The 16,504-nt window shown below is 55.1% G+C and overlaps 1 protein-coding gene and 1 long non-coding RNA gene across 15 annotated transcripts in view; one reads left to right on the top strand and one right to left on the bottom strand.

The window, feature by feature from the left end:
* MINK1 (misshapen like kinase 1) overlaps positions 1-16,504 on the bottom strand; it is a 47,961-nt gene that overhangs the window by 5,949 nt on the left and 25,508 nt on the right. For 5 of the 14 annotated variants that reach the window (XM_060135466.1, XM_060135465.1, XM_060135469.1 and 2 more), the window contains exons 2-17: positions 10,932-10,997; positions 9,276-9,332; positions 9,059-9,184; positions 6,995-7,105; positions 6,481-6,571; positions 5,953-6,083; positions 5,605-5,659; positions 5,386-5,464; positions 4,957-5,132; positions 4,422-4,491; positions 3,850-4,060; positions 2,068-2,184; positions 1,512-1,598; positions 1,117-1,305; positions 748-921; positions 177-437 (exon numbers count right to left, since the gene is read on the bottom strand). In XM_060135466.1, the coding sequence (XP_059991449.1) occupies positions 177-437; positions 748-921; positions 1,117-1,305; positions 1,512-1,598; positions 2,068-2,184; positions 3,850-4,060; positions 4,422-4,491; positions 4,957-5,132; positions 5,386-5,464; positions 5,605-5,659; positions 5,953-6,083; positions 6,481-6,571; positions 6,995-7,105; positions 9,059-9,184; positions 9,276-9,332; positions 10,932-10,997 (2,001 nt within the window). The remainder of the gene's footprint in view (positions 1-176; positions 438-747; positions 922-1,116; positions 1,306-1,511; positions 1,599-2,067; positions 2,185-3,849; positions 4,061-4,421; positions 4,492-4,956; positions 5,133-5,385; positions 5,465-5,604; positions 5,660-5,952; positions 6,084-6,480; positions 6,572-6,994; positions 7,106-9,058; positions 9,185-9,275; positions 9,333-10,931; positions 10,998-16,504) is intronic. The other 9 variants (XM_060135471.1, XM_060135473.1, XM_060135478.1 and 6 more) reach the window with 4 other exon arrangements.
* On the top strand, positions 2,039-5,856 carry LOC132511813 (uncharacterized). Its single transcript, XR_009537755.1, has 4 exons — positions 2,039-2,331; positions 3,397-3,473; positions 4,290-4,383; positions 4,498-5,856. It is a non-coding gene; the product is annotated as an uncharacterized LOC132511813 (long non-coding RNA).

Below are 16,504 nucleotides of genomic sequence, written 5' to 3'. Positions count from 1 at the left end.
GGCCCGCCCACCAGACATCAGGGTAACGCCTGCAGGACGCGCCATGCTAGACGCCTCGCCCTTCTGTTCCCTTCCAACCGCGAACCCATGTCTACCTCGCCTGCCGCCCGCTCCCCCTCCGTTCCCCTCCCGTACTATTTCTCTGCCCTTGTGCGGCTCAGCAGGGCTGTCCTTACCTTGGGAGGGGCCTCATTATCAGGCCGGACCCAGGCTGGGGGGTTCGGGCTGGGGCCAGGCCCTTCGGAAGTGGGGTCTGAGTTCTGGCGGACGACGCCTCCTCGGGCACTAGGCGTGGCAGTGGGTGCGGGCACGGCGGGGTCGGGGTCATGTGAGGCTGGGAAGGCAGCCAGGTTTCGGGTGGGCTGGTCCTGCAGGGACTGGGATCGGGGTACAGGCGCTGCATATGGCTTCAGTGGGACCCGGTGTGCCACCAGGCTCTGCGGGGAGAGACCAGGGAGGGTGGGCTGCCTGCTCTGTGGCATGTCCCCACCTGGGAGCTGGGGCTTGGGCTGGGAGGAAGGGGCAAATCAAGCCTCTGGCTTCCAATTATCCATTGAAAGGGGCTCCTAGAGCCCAAGAACAGGTAAGACACAGAAACAGATGTGTGCAGCCGCCTGTCTCTGCCCACGTATCCTGAGGTCTGTGATCCCTGGCTAAGGGCGTGTGCATGTGTGTACACGAGATGTAGCTGTGCTGCGTGAGGCCCCCTGCGTCTGCGTGTTAAGACAGGAACAGGGAGAGACTCACCTTGTGTGGTCCCTCCTGGGGCTCCACCGGCCTCTGCATAGGAGGAGTTTGGGAAAGGGGTCCTGGGGGCCCAGGGGAGGCCTGGGGGACGGGGGGCTCAGGCCCTGTGCTGCCTGGCTTGGTCTTGGCCAAGGGAGAGTTCTGCTGCTTGTTCATCCTCGTTCTCTCTTCTACCTGTGATGCAAGAGGATGCCAAGCAAGACAACTTTTGTCCTGTTCTCAAAATCGAGGTCCAGACCTCTCCAGCCCTCCACCTGCGCTGCGTGCCCCTTTCCCCTTCCCAGCGCCCGCCTGTGCGGAAGGACCATGCTTGCAGCTATCAGGCCCCAGGCGGATGGAGTCTCAGGCGGCAAAGGGGGCAATGAGTACCTCTCGGGCCCAGGCCGGTTTGTCAGCAGGGTTAATGCCCCGACCGTAATGATACAGGGGCTTCCTGTCCCCGGGCAGGATCTGCTGCTGTTGCTGCTGCAGGGACTTGAGGTAGGCGTGCTCCTGCTGCAGCTGCCTCTGCAGGCGCTCCGACTGCCGCTGCTCCTCCAGCTGCTTCCTCTTGTATTCCTGGGCCCAAGGGTAGGGAGAGAGGGCTCAGCAGGGTGTGGCCCCGGAAGCTAGAGCACGCATGCCCTTCCTTTTCTCCAACTGCCTAGAGAGGCGATGTCTTCCCTCGATGCTGGGGTGAATCCCTTCCCCTGAAGGGTTCCCATCCCATTCCAGCAGAGACACTGAATACGCATCTTCCCAGAGGAAGCTGGGGACCCCGTTACCAGCAGTAGGGCCTGTTCCTGGAGCAGCTGTTGCTGAAGGATCTCGAGCTGTCGCTGCTCCTCCTCTAGCCTGTGACGGATATACTCCTGGGGGGGCGGGGTGGGGGGCAAAGGGCAGGGAAAGAGGGAGAGGCAGAGGGGGGCGGCGGCGGCAGCGGAGGAGTGGGCGGACAGGGTCAGTGGGGTGAGGATGAGGAGGCGGTAGAGTAATAGAGAGGCCGGGTTGGGGGTGGGATGAGCCCCGCAGAGAGCAGGGAATGAGGAGGAAGCCGGGGTGCAGGCCCCACGAGGGAAGGTGCAGGGGCCAGGGGGCAGGGGTGGGGCAAAGAGATGGGAATGAAGGCACAGAGACAGGAGGAGGGCAGGGAGCCAGGGTGGGGGGTTGAAGGGTGGGAGAGAACAGAGAGAAAGAGTGAAGCTGGAAAAGATAGGAGGAATCTCGGGGTAGGGGGAGAAAGGGAAGGGGGCTGGGGAGCAGGGGAGGCAGGCAGCGGGAGCGGGGGCGGGGGGGGGGGTGTCCGGTGTGCGCTGGGGGCGTGCGCTGGGGGCGCTGTACCTGCTCCCGCTCGGCCTGCCGCCTCTCCTCCTCCCGCCGCAGGGCCTGCATGTCCTCGCGCCGCCGCTGCTGCTCCTTCTCCTGCAGCTTCCGCTGCTCCCGCTCCCGCCGCTGTTGCTGTGGGGGTAGAGCCGTGTGGCCTTAAGGGCTGCACCAGACACGGGGACAGCACAGCCCCAGAAGGCGGACCCACTCCGGCCCACTTCTGGAAAGCGGATCCCTACTGGACAGTGCGGGCTGGTCTCCATCTCACTGGGGATGGAGGTGCGAGAGGGTGGCTTCAACTTGTTTCTACAAACCTATCTACCCTCACGTAAGCGCCCACGGGGGGCTTGGCTTGCGAGAAACTTCTGTCTAAGGTGGCTGTGAGCTTCAGACTACAGCCGCTGAGAGGTTGACTACTGCCCTTGGGCGGGCCGAACTGCATAAAACTGTCTGCTATCCACTCCTCCACCAAACAAACAGAACCTAAAGTCAACAACAACCTCCCCGCCCCCCAGCCCCACTCCTGGCCTCTCAAATCTCGGCCCAAAAGCCCGAAGGGAGTGGGCCGTAGTGCTAGCCCTCAGCCACCAGAGGGCACCAGGGGCCCATGCACAGAGAAGCAACTTCGGGACCTGGCCGGCAACCTTAAGTGAATGTGACCTGGGCTGCATCACTACTAGCCCAGGTCACATTCACTTAATAACTTGCACAATCTTTCTGCTTAAAAAAAAAAAAGAAAGAAAGAAAGAAAGGGAAGGGAAGGGAAAGAAAGAGCACAAGCCCTAAGGATCCAGCAGGCCTGCTTCAGGAAACACCTTGGTAGACACAATTTTTGGTTCCTCTGCTACCTGAATACAGTAAGAAGTTTTCCTGTAAATCATTCTTTTGTTCAACAAAGATAGGGGCCCACTTTGGGGAGTAGTACATGGGCAGTGCGGATGCTTCCACCTATCTCCTATTGCTTAGATAACTTTTAAATTAAGTTCAGCTCTCCATGAACTTTGGCATCATGTAATTGTCTCAACAAAAAACCCATCATTGAAGGCAAAATGTTAACCCATCTATACACCTCTTCTTCCCCCACCATGACCCCTCCAAAATAAATACATTTAAATATAGATGCATCAGATACAAAGTATTTTTTAAGTCGGTGATTTAAAAAACTGCCCCTATTTAAAAATGAGATTCTCAAAAATAAATAAATAAGATTCCCTATAAATTAAAATGAACTTCTCCCACCCACCTCCAACGAGTGCAATTGACAAGCCTGTACAGAGCAAATGTAAGCCCAAACAACCAAAGGTAAAAGGAGGGTCTTTAGAAGGATCTTCTTCATGTTCAAAGGGAGCAGCTGCTGGAGAGACCGATGCCCAGGGCACTGAAGTGTTAGTACACAGACCCCCAGATCCCCGGGACTGAAGGTAAAGGAGCAGACAAACCCGGACTGGAGGTTTACGTGCAGAAACAAGGAGGGGGGACAGTGTGGCTTTTCAGAAAAATCTCTGCTCTGAAGGGACGCTGATGGCACAACCACCCACGTAGGGCTGGCGGGTACGCCTAACAGAGGACAGAGCCCTCCTATACAAACCTGAGAGCAAGAGGCTGGGAAGGCCCCACTCACGCCCTCTTTTCCCTGCTGTCCTAGGGGGACCAGGGGTAGGACCAGTAACCTGGTCAGGAGGCCCTTCCGGGAGGACCCCGCCCCCTCAACACCCTCCGCCCCTCAAGTGCCCCGCCCCCTCAACACCCTCCGCCCCTCAAGTGCCCCGCCCCCTCAACGCCCCCACCCCACCCCACCTCCTCAACCCGCCGCCGCTCTTCCTTCTGCTCCTCTATGCGTCGCTGCCGCTGGTGCAGCAGGTGCTTGATGTGCGCCTCTGGGTCTCGCTGTTGCTGCTGCTGCAGCTGCTGCTGCTGCTTTAAAGCCTCAGAGTTGCTCTTGTTCTCCTGCTGGAGCCGGAGGAATTCCCGGCGGAGGGTCGACTCCCCCGGCACATTCATGATGGAGCTGGGTCAGGACCGCACACGGAGGATCGGGGTCAGAACCCACCCTCATCCCTGGGAGCCCTAAATGGGCGCTTCACCCGACCAGGCCAGACGGTCTGCCTCTGGCCACTCCCGGGGGACCTGCCCTCCCTCTGCCCCCTTTCAGGCCCTGATTCCTTTAACATCCCAGCCTGCAGCCCTGAATCCCCCTCGCACACCTCTTGCTCATTCGTTCGTTCCATTCCATCTAGCACCCAGGGATTCCAACTTATGGGTCTACCTGTCTGTGCCCACCACCCCCAGACTGAGTCCCCAAGCCAAGGACCACTGTTGCCCCCGCAGACGGTAAGCGATGGTCCCCAACCTCCGCCTGCCAAGCCCACCTTGGCTCTCCTTCCTCTCCATGGCTGTCGTCTTCCTCTTCGCTGCCACTGTACTCATATTCTGTCTCCTCTGCAGGGGGGGAGATCACTGCTGTTTCTTCACCCAGTGCCCCAGACCCCACCCTGGGCTAGGGAAACCTTAGATGGGGATAACCAATAAGGTCTGTCTGGATGGCCACGCTCCTGGGTCCCCACCCGCCTCCTTGGAGTAACGGGGTGATGGTGGGTCGCAGGTTTGGGCCTGGACACAGATGCGGGATTAGACCCCACCGTGGGCGGGATGCGGTGGGAGATGTACACGCACTCACACATGCACGTGCTCAGCATGAGCCCTCATGTGGAAGGCGGACTTAAATCAGGTGGTGACAGAGGAAAAAGCCCTCTGGGGTTAGAAGTTTGGGAAAGGAGGTCTCTTTGGACAGGGAGAGCTGGGGCTGGAAGGGGGCCTGAAGGGGAGCCAGGAGGAGCCAGGGCTGGTGAAGAGGAGCAGGGGCTGTGTGTGTCCCAGACCCGCCACCTCCCTCTGCCCACTGACCTTTCTCGCCTCGTTTCTTCCGGGATCGGTCGATGTGGTCCTTGAGCTGGATGCGGACCTGCCGCTCGGTGGGCTGGTCGCGGATGAACGGGAACTTGAGCAGCTGCTCCGTCGGTGGGCGGCTCAGGTAAGTCTTGATGAGACACGTGTCAATGAAGTCGATGAACTTCTTAGACCTGGAAACGATGGTGGCTCACACTGGGAGGGCCCCCTCGGAAGGGGGGTGATTCCAGGAGGAAGGGGGGAATCCACCCTGACTTCCCTCCTGTCTCCCCCGTATCCCAACACCAGGCTCCTGGCTCCCCAGCTGCAGTGCCGCCCCCGCCCACCCCCTCTTCTCTGGTGCAGACCCACGCCTGGGTGCAGGGGGTGAGGTGGAGGCCTTGTCCGAGGGCCTCCTTCCTAGACGCCAACCCCGCAGAGACCTACCATTTCTTGGACTTGAGCCTGGGTGGCGGGTTCCGGGGGATGAGGAAGAGGGCTCGCATGGGGTGCATGTCACACAGAGCTGGCGCACGGAAGAGACGCAATCAGCCCCTCCCGCCCGGCCAAGAGCCTGCAGTCCTTCTCGCCACAGGCCTCCCACGACCCACCTCCTCCCTATAGCTCTTTCTGGGCCCTCCCTTCTCTCCCAGGCTCCGCACTTACGGGGGGCTCCCTCTGCCATCTCGATGGCTGTGATTCCTAAAGACCAAATGTCACTCTGTGGAGGCAAAAGAAGAGGGACAGGTGAACGTTCCCGACCACTCTTCCTGGTCCACGCCCTTCGTGAGGCCCCTGTGCTCCAACCTGCGCTGTCCTCCAACTCCCCCAACCTTCCCATCCGTACTTTCCTGACCACAAAACGTTCCTCGACCTCTCACTGCTAACACGACCCTAGGTCGTCATTTTGCTCCCCAACCTGCTCAAGCTCCCCCTAGTTTTCAATCCACCCACTGCCCCCACACCTCCTTCCTGCCCTTGGCTGCCTGCACGCGCCTACTCTCTGCTCCGTACCCTGTAATCGTAGGTGGCATCAGGGTTCTCATCGCAAGCGATGACCTCGGGGGCCATCCAGTAGGGGGTCCCGATGAAAGTGTTCCGCCTGCCCACGGTGCGGTCCAGCTGCGCGCTCACCCCGAAATCCACTGGGAGGACAGAGGGAGAGGCTGTGATGGAGCACCACGTCTGCTCCCTCGTCTGTGCTGGCGTCCGCGAGTCCTACCTGGCCACTCCCGGCCATCTCTTCACCCCATCAACATCCCAAAGACCCTGACTTAGTCTTCCTGCGTCTGGGGGAAAAACCAAGGTGAAAGGACCAAGGGACAGCATTCCAGGCGGAAGGAGCCAAACAATCCCATCTCCCCAGAGGGGCCTGCACAGCACCTGGGACCTAACAGGGAGCAGGAAAAACAAGTTCTCGGGTGATTTTCAGCAGAAGGAGAGGAGCAAACCTCCCAGCCCATGGGTAGTTGGACTTGGGCCACCGGAGGGAATGAATAATGGGGCCCATTCCGTGCTGGAGGTCAGAGGGCGTCGGCGTACCTAGCTTGACCTCGGCATTCTCTGTCAGTAGCACATTCTGCCCCTTGATGTCTCGGTGGATCACCTTGTGGGCGTGGAGATGGGCCAGACCCTGGGGCAGGAGAGGGGGAAGGAGCCTTGGTGTTAGAGGACAAGGATGTGAGCCGAGGGGAGGGGGAGGCATCAGTCTGGGCTGGGCTGGGCTGGGCTGAGGGAGCTGCCCCTCTCCACCCAGGGGCCCAAGTACAGGCTGAACTTTGCGGGGAGCTTCCTCAGAGTGGTGGCTCTGGAGAATCCAGCTGCCAGGTTGCAGGTGGAGAAGGGGCGGTGCTGGGAAACAGAGGCGCCCATTTCCTCTGAGTGTTCTCTAAGGTTGGCACTCAGCCTCCACCCCCACCGGCATCAGGCCCTCTGCTCCTTCAAGAGGGCACAGTTCCATCTCCTTCCCCGTGCGTGCGGGGAGGGTCCACGTCCAGGGAGACGCTCCACAGGGGCTGGCCAAGGAGGAGGAGGCGGGGAGGGCCCTGGCACTCACCCGGAGAATCTCCCTGCAGATGTAGGCGATACAGTCCTCCTTCAGGGCGTTCCCTTTCGTGTTCTTCACCAGGTCTGTCACAGAACCAGCACCACAGAACTCCATCACCAGCTATGGTCCCAGGGAGGCACCGGAAGGAAAAGCATCTGTCAGGCAAGGCCTCCTTCCCCTGCCAGGCCCCTGGAGGAGGACTGGAGTCCTTGGGGCCAGAACTGGTATGAGCTGGAGAGCAGGGGCCGTGAGACCCCTCATAAAGGCTACAGAACTTGCTGAGATCAGGGAAGAAAGGGGAAGGGGACACACCTGGGAAAGGCAAGGTGGGCGGGCTGAGGGAGATGGTCTGGGTCCTGAGTAGGAGCCCAAGGAATCCCTAAAATTGTAGACAAAATGATGTGGGTTTGTGCATTTTCCCTGGGGAAGGGTCCGAAGCTTCCATCAGATCCTCACTGGGATCCGTAAACCCCAAACGGTTAAGAACCCCTCCTCTGGAGCAGGGGTCGGCTAAGAACCACTCCTCTGGAGCAGGGGTCGGCTAAGAACCCCTCCTCTGGAGCAGGGGTCGGCTAAGAACCCCTCCTCTGGAGCAGGGGTCGGCTAAGAACCCCTCCTCTGGAGCAGGGGTCGGCTAAGAACCCCTCCTCTGGAGCAGGGGTCGGCAGTCTATGGCCAGGAAGCTAAGCGTGGTTTTTACATTTTTAAACGGTTGGAATAAAAAAATCAAAGAAACGGGACTTCCCTGGTGGTCCAGTGGTGAACATTCCATGCTTCTACTGCAGGGGGCGCGAGTTTGATCCCTGGTCAGGGAACTAAGATCCCACATGCCACGGCCAGAAAAATTTTTTTAATTTTTAAAAATATCAAAGGAAGACTCGGATGAAATTCAAACCTTAGTGTCTTACATAAAGATCTTTGGGGATCCAGTGACACTCCTATTCCCATGTATGAGTTATCTATGGCTGAGGTGAATAGTTGTTGGAAACTTTATGACCCACAGAGCCCCAGATATTTACTAGCTGGCCCTTCACAGAAAAAGTTGGCCAATTCCTGACCGAGAGAGAAGAAAGGGGCTAAGAGTCAGAAGTCCCCAGGTCTGCTAGAGACAAAACAGTGCACGGGGCTACCAAAGAACTGCAGGAGGGAACCTGGGAGACTTCGGCAGAAACTATGCAAACAGGCAGGGCCAAGGCAGGGAGATGAGAAGAGCTCCCGGCTGGTCTCCTCTAGGGACCCAGAGGCAGCGGCCAAAAAAGTCCCAGGGGATCAGTATGCCTGTCCAAATGTTTTCACTGTACATTTTCTAAAAGCCGCATCTAACGCAAAAAAAAAAATGTTGGCTGGGATACATACATTTGTGTGCACACTAGAGGTAATTTGCATACGGCCCGCATCTGGGGCCTCCAACTCCCACAGCAGAGCACAGGGGGAGGAGGGGAGGATGGTGTCCATCAGGTCCGCAGCGGGGCACCTGGTCACTAGCGCTCAGCTTCTAGCCCTCAATGACCACCCACTACACACTACCTGACGTGTTACTCACCTTTCTCTGTGTGTGCGTGTGCGTGTGTGTGTGTGTGTGTGTGTGTCTGTCTCCCCAAAAAAGACTAAGTGCCTTGGAGGCAGGGACCACAACTCATGACGATCTGTGCAGGGTGCATAGAGGGTGCTCAACAAGTACTTGTCTGGCAACTGCTGGGGGGGGACCTGGCATGAGCTCCCGCCCCCCCAGCCATGGCTATGCTCCCTTCTGCGCTCTCCTCTGTGCTGGGCTGGGCACCAGAAAGGGTGAGGCTGGGGAATCAGCTGGCACCAGTGCCCAGGCTAGGGAGGGCGACGACTCTTAGGAACGCTCTTGGCCAGGAGAGAATCTGGGGGAGGCCCAAAAGAGCTACAGCAAGCTGTGGCTGAGTAATCGTCCACAGTTTTGTGCACTGCCAGGAGGGGTTCGGGTCTTGCCAACACCCACAAATATTTTGACGTGTTGCTTTCCCAGGAGCTGTGCACAAAGGCGGGAGAATGGATGGACTAACTGGGGGAGGGGCAGGTGGGCAGGCCAGGGGCGCGTCTCACCCAGAGCTGGTCGTCGTTCCCAGGGGGGCTCTTCTTGATGAAGGCCCCGTAGTAGGTGGCGATGTTGCGGTGGTGAGAGTATTTTTTCAACATGTTGATCTCCTGCTTGATCTCTTCCTCCTCATCCTAGGTGAATCCGGGGAGGTGAGCCCTGAGAGTCCCTCCCAGCCCCCTTCTCAATGCTCTGACCCTCCCTCTGCCCCACACAGCTCCCTACCTCCGTGACATCCATGACCTTGATGGCAGCCAGCTGCCCGGTCTTGACATGCCGACCCTGCGGGACAGAGAGCCAGGCATGGAGGGATCAGGGTCTATGCTCAGGAAGGGCTTAATATGGGAGAGGCCACAACTTTTGGCTGTCTTCTGTCTTACAAAGTGCCCCTCGTGGTGGCTAGACACCTCAGTTTATGGGTTGGTCATAGACAAAGGGCTACAGGAAAACCACCGAGGCTGGATTCCACGTGCTACGCTGGATAAAGATGAAGGGTCTCCTCCCCTGAAATGCTCAAGAGGGATGAGTGAGAGACCCTTGGGCTCTGCTCCAGGCACTCTGGCTTAGACGTCCCAGTTTGAAAGTTAGAATGAGGAGTAAAAGATACCTGTCCATCCTCAGACGGAGCTGGAGGGAGCTGGGGGACGAGGCTGGGAGGGCTCTGCCTCTCCAGCATCCTCTATGCAAGACAAACTGCCTGGGTGCTTTCCTGATCCATTCCCTCTGGTCAGGAGGCCTTTCCCAGAATCACCACCCCCACAAGGCTTTTTATTATTGTCCACAGGAAAGAACAGAGCTGAGATTTTAGGGAACTCGGAGAAACACAGAAGGGCTGACTGACATGTCAATGCCATCACCAGTGCTAATGGGAAGAGACTTCTTCTAGAGTGTGTCCCTGCCACCCCCGCCCACCGCCCCCCATCTTTCCGAAATTCCTAGCAGGAGCCATCTCAGGCTTGGGTATGAAAGTCCAAGGCTTCCTGGGAAAGAGTGGGGTCGGGGTATTGCCAGCCATGGATTATTTTTATCCTCAGCAGTCTTTCACGACCCCAAGCCCAGAGAAGCAGTAGAACACAGAGCTGCTATTTCCATGGCAACAACTAGGCAAGAGATGGGGGGATGGGGGGGCGCCTGCATCCCAAAGCTTACAGGGAAGAAGGGTAAGAGACAGGCAGGTGGTCCCAGTGACCCAGGAATCGCAGGCCCCTGAGATGCAGAGGAGACTTGTGAAAAGACCGAGCATCGTATCTGGAGACAAGGCAGCCAGGTATGTGCTCGGGGGCAGCACCTGCCTTGAACATCTCTCTGCTGCAACTGCCTCCCCCCAGTCAAGTGTGACCAGTGGTCAGACCACGTGAAAGGGCTGGGGTGGCCAGGCTAAAAGCCACAATCAGTGGTCAGGGAAATGCCACTTCTGTGGGGGGAGAGGCGGTCTCAAAAGCAGAGGGCCTGAGCGCAGGCTCCAGCCCTGCAGGCAGCCACTCAGGGGAGCTCAAGAAGGCTGCTTCCCCTCTGCAGGTTACCCACTAGGTCCCACCAACCCTGAGTCATGTGGTCTCAGGAGAAGCCAAAACTGCACCTCTGAGCTCCGACACACACGTCCCCAGACCCCTCCCCCTGCTCCGTGTCCCTGTCCCATACCCCACCCAGCTCCAGACTGTTCCTGCCACACCCAGGACTAGTTCTAACCTCAGAGCCCAGCCCAAACACCCCACTTCTTGCTGCTTCCTTCCCTCATGACGTTTATCCCTCTCCTCTCCCTCCCTCCCTGGCCTTCCCCTGCCCTTTGCCAGGGCCCCCCGCCCCCCTCAAATCTCCAGGCTGGGGCCCGCTCCAGAGCAGGCCCATGGGGGTGGGCCCCGCTGCTGCACACAGCCTCACCTTGTACACCTGCCCGTAGGTTCCATTGCCGACCACCTCCACCAGCTCAAAGATTCCAGCAGGGTCCTGGGGGGGGGAGGGAGGAAGAGTAAGGCGCCAGCACCTCAGAACAGGGCCATGTAGCGAGAAACACGGAAGAGCTATTCAACCAGGAGACGAGGGTGAACACGACTACGTGGGGCTGCGGGGGGGTCTGGCGGCCAGGTGCCCTCTTCCTGGCCTGGGCCAGAGTTCATGTTCTAGGGGAAAAGTCAGAAGGAGGGGAGAGAAAACGGAAGTCAGAGCCCCTCTGGCTATCCAGACACGCGGCTGCTTCCACACTTGGTGACAAACTGAGAGCCTGTGGCCTTGTCTGCACCACGGGGATATCTGAGTACCCACCTCTGGGCTGGGGTCAACTTCAAACGAGGCGATGCCCATAAAATGCTTAAGACGGTGCCTGGCACCAGTTATTTCATTTTAGTTTTTATTAGTTCGTTAGTTAGTTAGTTAGTTTTGGCTGCATTGGGTCTTCCTTGCTGCGCGTGGGCTTTCTCTAGCGCGGTGAGCAGGGGCTACTCTTCCTTGCGGTGCACGGGCTTCTCGGTGTTGTGGCTTCTCTTGTTGTGGAGTACAGGCTCTAGGCACCTGGGCTCAGCAGTTGTGGCTCGTGGGCTCTACAGCGCAGGCTCAGTAGTTGTGGCGCACGGGCTTAGTTGCTCCGCGGCATGTGGGATCTTCCCGGACCAGGGCTCGAACCCGTGTCCCCTGCATTGGCAGGCAGATTCTTAACCACTGCGCCACCAGGGAGGGCCCTCTGCTTCTTAATAGCAGCACAATCTCCACCAAAGTCCACCTCTGCAGCATCTTCTTCTCCCTCCCTTCCTTCTCCGCCTCACACTCACCCTGTCCTTTCTCCCTTCAAGATGCCCATTTGTCTCCTCCTCTCCACTCCTGAAGGTGCCACCCCAGACCCATCCCTTCACTCCTCCTTCCTGGAGCGCCCGCCTCGCCATCCTGCCTTCTGCTGCTGCTGCCAGAAACAGCACTTTCCTGATCTTACTCCTCTGCCCAGAACGGGCATGGCCCCCCGCTGCTCACGGAAGGGAGTCCCAGCACCTAAGCCAGGTATTTGAAGTTGCCGCATCATTAACCAACCGATAAATATTGCCTGAGTGAGTGTCTATATCGGCCCTGCACTGGGCTGGGCCCTAATCAGGGGAGACCTGTCAGGTGACTTCACCTTCTTTCATTTACCCATTAAATATTTATTGTGCACTGACTGCGTCACAAGTCCTCAATTAGGCACAGTGGGGATCTCAATGGTATATGAGAACCATGGATGGTCCCTCAAGGGCCTTATGATTTTACAGACAGGCCAAGCACCCCAACGTGGACATGTTGCGGTTTATGATTACACGCCATGAGAGCAATCGACGGCACTCAAGTCTGGAGTAGAGGCAAGAGCGCTGGAGAGTGACTTTCTAGCGGGAACGGAGCTGTGTGTCTCCGAGCAAGTATTTAACTGTCTGGGGCCTCATCTTCCTCACACAACTGAGAGGAAGCTGGACTGGGTAAAAAGTCTGCTCTGCAGTTTCTGGGGACAGAATTAAATTCAGAGTGGGAAATCTCAGGCAGCCTCCCTGGAAGAGGTGGTATCTGAGTGGTGACAAGAACTGAAGAGTGGGGAAGGCCAGGCCCTGCTAAGGGACAGTAGTTTGGGTTTGGATGTTGAGTGTGAGATGTTAGGGGATGCACAGAAGTAAATGTCTAACAGGCAGCTAGAAACAAGGGTCTGGAGATAAAGATTTAGAGGACGTTTGTGAGTGTGAGACACAGTGTCCAGGGTGAGTGCACAGGGAAAGAGGACTAGAAGGGCCAAGGCCAGCCTCTGAGGAAGGGCCACGTGCTGCACACCGGCGAACAGAACAGACACCAGAGGGGAGGCGGTCAAAGAGGACTGAGAGAAATGCCACTGGCCTTAGCACTGGGGGAACCACTGGGCATCCCTGTGGAAACTGCAGCTGTGAGAGCAGAAGGCAGACAGCGGGGGCTGGGGAGGCAGGGTGATGAGGAAGTGAAGGCTCTGGGTGCAGCACCCTCTCTGGAGAAGTCTGACTTTGAGAGGAAGGGGGAAAAGCAGAGGAGGCAGCAGGTCAGACACAAGGGTTTGCAAAATAGGGAAGATCTCTTATGCTTATGGAAGGGAAGAAGACAAAAAGAGAGGAGACTGATGATGCCTGACGAATTGATTTTTTAAATGATATACATGTGTGCATATGTATGTATGTATGTATTAGTATGTAAACTGTATCTTCCACTGGATTACAGCAATGATGAAATACAACAGTGCCTATTTCTCCCTGACGCACATACCCAAGGATTCAGAATGCCCAGAAATGAGTAATACCACAGTTCAAATACGATTTATGCCATTGATCTGGCTTTAAATGTGGGCCCTTCCAATATCTGCCTGTCCTTGTGCCTGGCCACCCTCTTCGATGATGATCTAGAAGAGGCACCCCCAGAGGGAGGTGCTCTGCTCCTGGGAAGCCACCAGGCTGTCTTGGTCGCCTCTGCACACAGGCACAGCTCTGTAGTGATGCTACTGTAGGCCTTCTCCAGCTCCTTCCCTTGGCGCTCAGACTCTTTGTTCTCAGCAGCCTGCTTCTTGTCCAGCCAGCTGCTGGGAGGTGGAAAGGGATGGGGACAAGGGTGCGGGTAACTAATGAAGGAGGGAGAGAGAAGGACAGGAAGAGATGAGACGTGAAGGGACACTGGTCCCTGCCTGAGATTCCCACTCTGAATTTAATTCTGTCCCCTGAAACTGCAGAGCAGACTTTTTACCCAGTCCAGCTTCCTCTCAGTTGTGTGAGGAAAATGAGGCCCCAGACAGTTAAGGACAGGAAGAGATGAGACGTGAAGGGACACTGGTCTGTTGAGGTCAAAGAGGAAGGAAGATGGGGAAGCTCCGTGAATACCCAATGACCTTGACGTAAATGATTATGTCAGAGGGAAGATCTTCTGCTAAGTAGGAGTGTGGGGCTTGAGGAATGAGGTGGAAAAGCTTGGAACAGATGCTACACAGGGCCCTTTAGGATATGTAAGAATCCTAGGATCCTACTCCAGAGATTCTGAGTTAGCACCGTAGGTCTGGCGTGAGGAGCAGGAATCTGTATGTTTAACAGATCCCCTGGGTGATTCCAAGGCAGAGGGTCAATGGACCCATTCAGAGAGACCGAGCTGCTTTAGGGAGTTAATAACAGGTGAATGGAAGGTACAGGACTGTCGGTGAGCAGCAGAGATCTGAGTGGAGTCACAGTGCTGGAGTGCTACAGCTCTCCTACAACAGCTCTGCGGCAGCTCCGTCTGCACTGACTCAACTCATGCCCCTTTTCCCTATGTTCATGGGGCCGACCCTCCCTAAAAATGACCTCTCTCGTCAGCCAAGCCATATCCCAAGGTTTTTGTTTATTTGATTGTTTTTTGGTTTTTTTCAAGAAATCTTCTCTAGCCACTCTAGCCCACCACAAGCTATCCAACCCATGAATTTCAACTTCAATTTCACATATTAATCCCATCCATTAGACTGATCAACGAGTTCAGCAAGGTTGCAGGATGCGAGAACAACATATGAAAACCAATTCTATTTCTATATACTACAATGAATGAATTTCCAAAAAGGAAATTAAGAAAACAATTCCATTTATTTACAATAGCGTCAGAAAGAATAAACCGAACCAAAGAAGTATGAAACATGTACACTGAAAACTATAAAACACTGTTCAAAGAAATTAAAGAAGCCCTAAGTAAATGGAAAGCTATTCCGTATTTATGGATCAGAAGACTTAGTATTGTTAAGACCTACACATTCAGTGCACTTCTATCAAAATCCCAGCTGTTTTTGTTTTTTTTTTCCGCAGAAATTGACAAGCTTATCCTAAAAATCATATGGAAATGCAAGGGATCCAAAAGAGACAAGAAATCTTGAAAAGGAAGAATGAAGTTAAAGGACTCACACTTCTCAACTTAAAAACTTACTATAAAGCTACAGAAATCGGCCTTCCCTGGTGGAACAGTGGATAAGACTCCAAGGTCCCAATGCAGGGGCCCTGGGTTCGATGCCTGGTCAGGGAACTAGATCCCACATGTATGCTGCAACTAAGAGTTTGCATGCTACAACTAAGGAGCCTGCCTGCCGCAACTAAGACCTGGAGCAACCAGATAAATAAATAAATATTAAAAAAGAAAGATATCTTTGGGCTTCCCTGGTGGCGCAGTGATTGAGAGTCCGCCTGCCGATGCAGGGGACATGGGTTTGTGCCCCGGTCCGGGAAGATCCCACATGCCGCGGAGCGGCTGGGCCTGTGAGCCATGGCCGCTGAGCCTGTGCGTCTGGAGCCTGTGCTCCACAACGGGAGAGGCCACAACAGTGAGAGGCCCGCGTACCGCAAAAAAAAAAAAAAAAGCTACAGAAATCAAGACAGCGTAAAAAAAAAAAAAAAAAAGAGACAGTGATACTGGCATAATGATAGACATATATCAATGGACTGGAATTGAGAATCCAAAAATAAACTCTTAAATTTGTGGTCAATTGACTTTCAACACGAGTACCAAGACCGGGACTTCCCTAGTGGCGCAGTGGTTAAGAATCCGCCTGCCAGTGCAGGGGACACGGGTTTGAGTCCTGGTCCAGGAAGATCCCACATGCCGCAAAGCAGCTAAGCCCGTGCGCCACAACTACTGAGCCTGCACTCTAGAGCCCGCGAGCCTCAACTACTGAGCCCGCGCGCCTAGAGCCCATGCTCCACAACAAGAGAAGCCACCGCAATGAGAAGCCTTTGCACTGCAACGAAGAGTAGCCCATGCCTGCCGCAACTAGAGAAAGCCCACACACAGCAACGAAGACCCAACGCAGCCAAAAATAAATAAATTTATTAAACAACAAAAAAAAGAGTACCAAGACCATTCAATAGTCTTTTCAACAAATGGTGCTGAGACAACTGGATATCCATATTTAAAAGAATGAATTTGGACCCGTATCTCATACCATACACAAAAAAATTAACCCAAAATGGATCACCTAAAAAGGTAAGAGCTAAAACAACAAAAAAAAAAATCAAAAGAAAACACAGGAGTAAATCTTCGTAATCTTGGATCAGGGAATGGTTTCTTACATATGACACCAAAAGCACAAGTAACAACAACAACAAAAAAGGTGAACTGGACTTCATCAAAATCTAAAACCTTTGTGTTTCAAAGAATAGCATCAAGAAAGTGAAAAGACAACCCACAGAATAGGAGAAAACATTTGCAAATCATATATCAGCGATAAGGGACTTGTGTCTAGATAAAAGTCATATCTGATAAGGGACTTGTATCCAGAATACTAAAAGAAACTCAAGAATAAAATAACTCAACAATAAAAAAGAGAAATAACCCAACTTAAAAATGGGCAAAGGATCTGAATAGACATTTCTCCAAGAAGATATACAGTGGCCAATAAGCACATGAAAAGATGTTCTACATGAGTCACTGAGGAAATGCGAACCAAAACCACAACAAGACACCACTTCACACCCACAAAGGTAGCT

This window comes from Lagenorhynchus albirostris, chromosome 20 (genome assembly GCF_949774975.1).
Source record: "Lagenorhynchus albirostris chromosome 20, mLagAlb1.1, whole genome shotgun sequence".
Classification (NCBI taxonomy): Eukaryota; Metazoa; Chordata; class Mammalia; order Artiodactyla; family Delphinidae; genus Lagenorhynchus; species Lagenorhynchus albirostris.
Note: the sequence above shows the minus strand (reverse complement) of the source record. Positions and strands in the feature narration are given on the sequence as shown.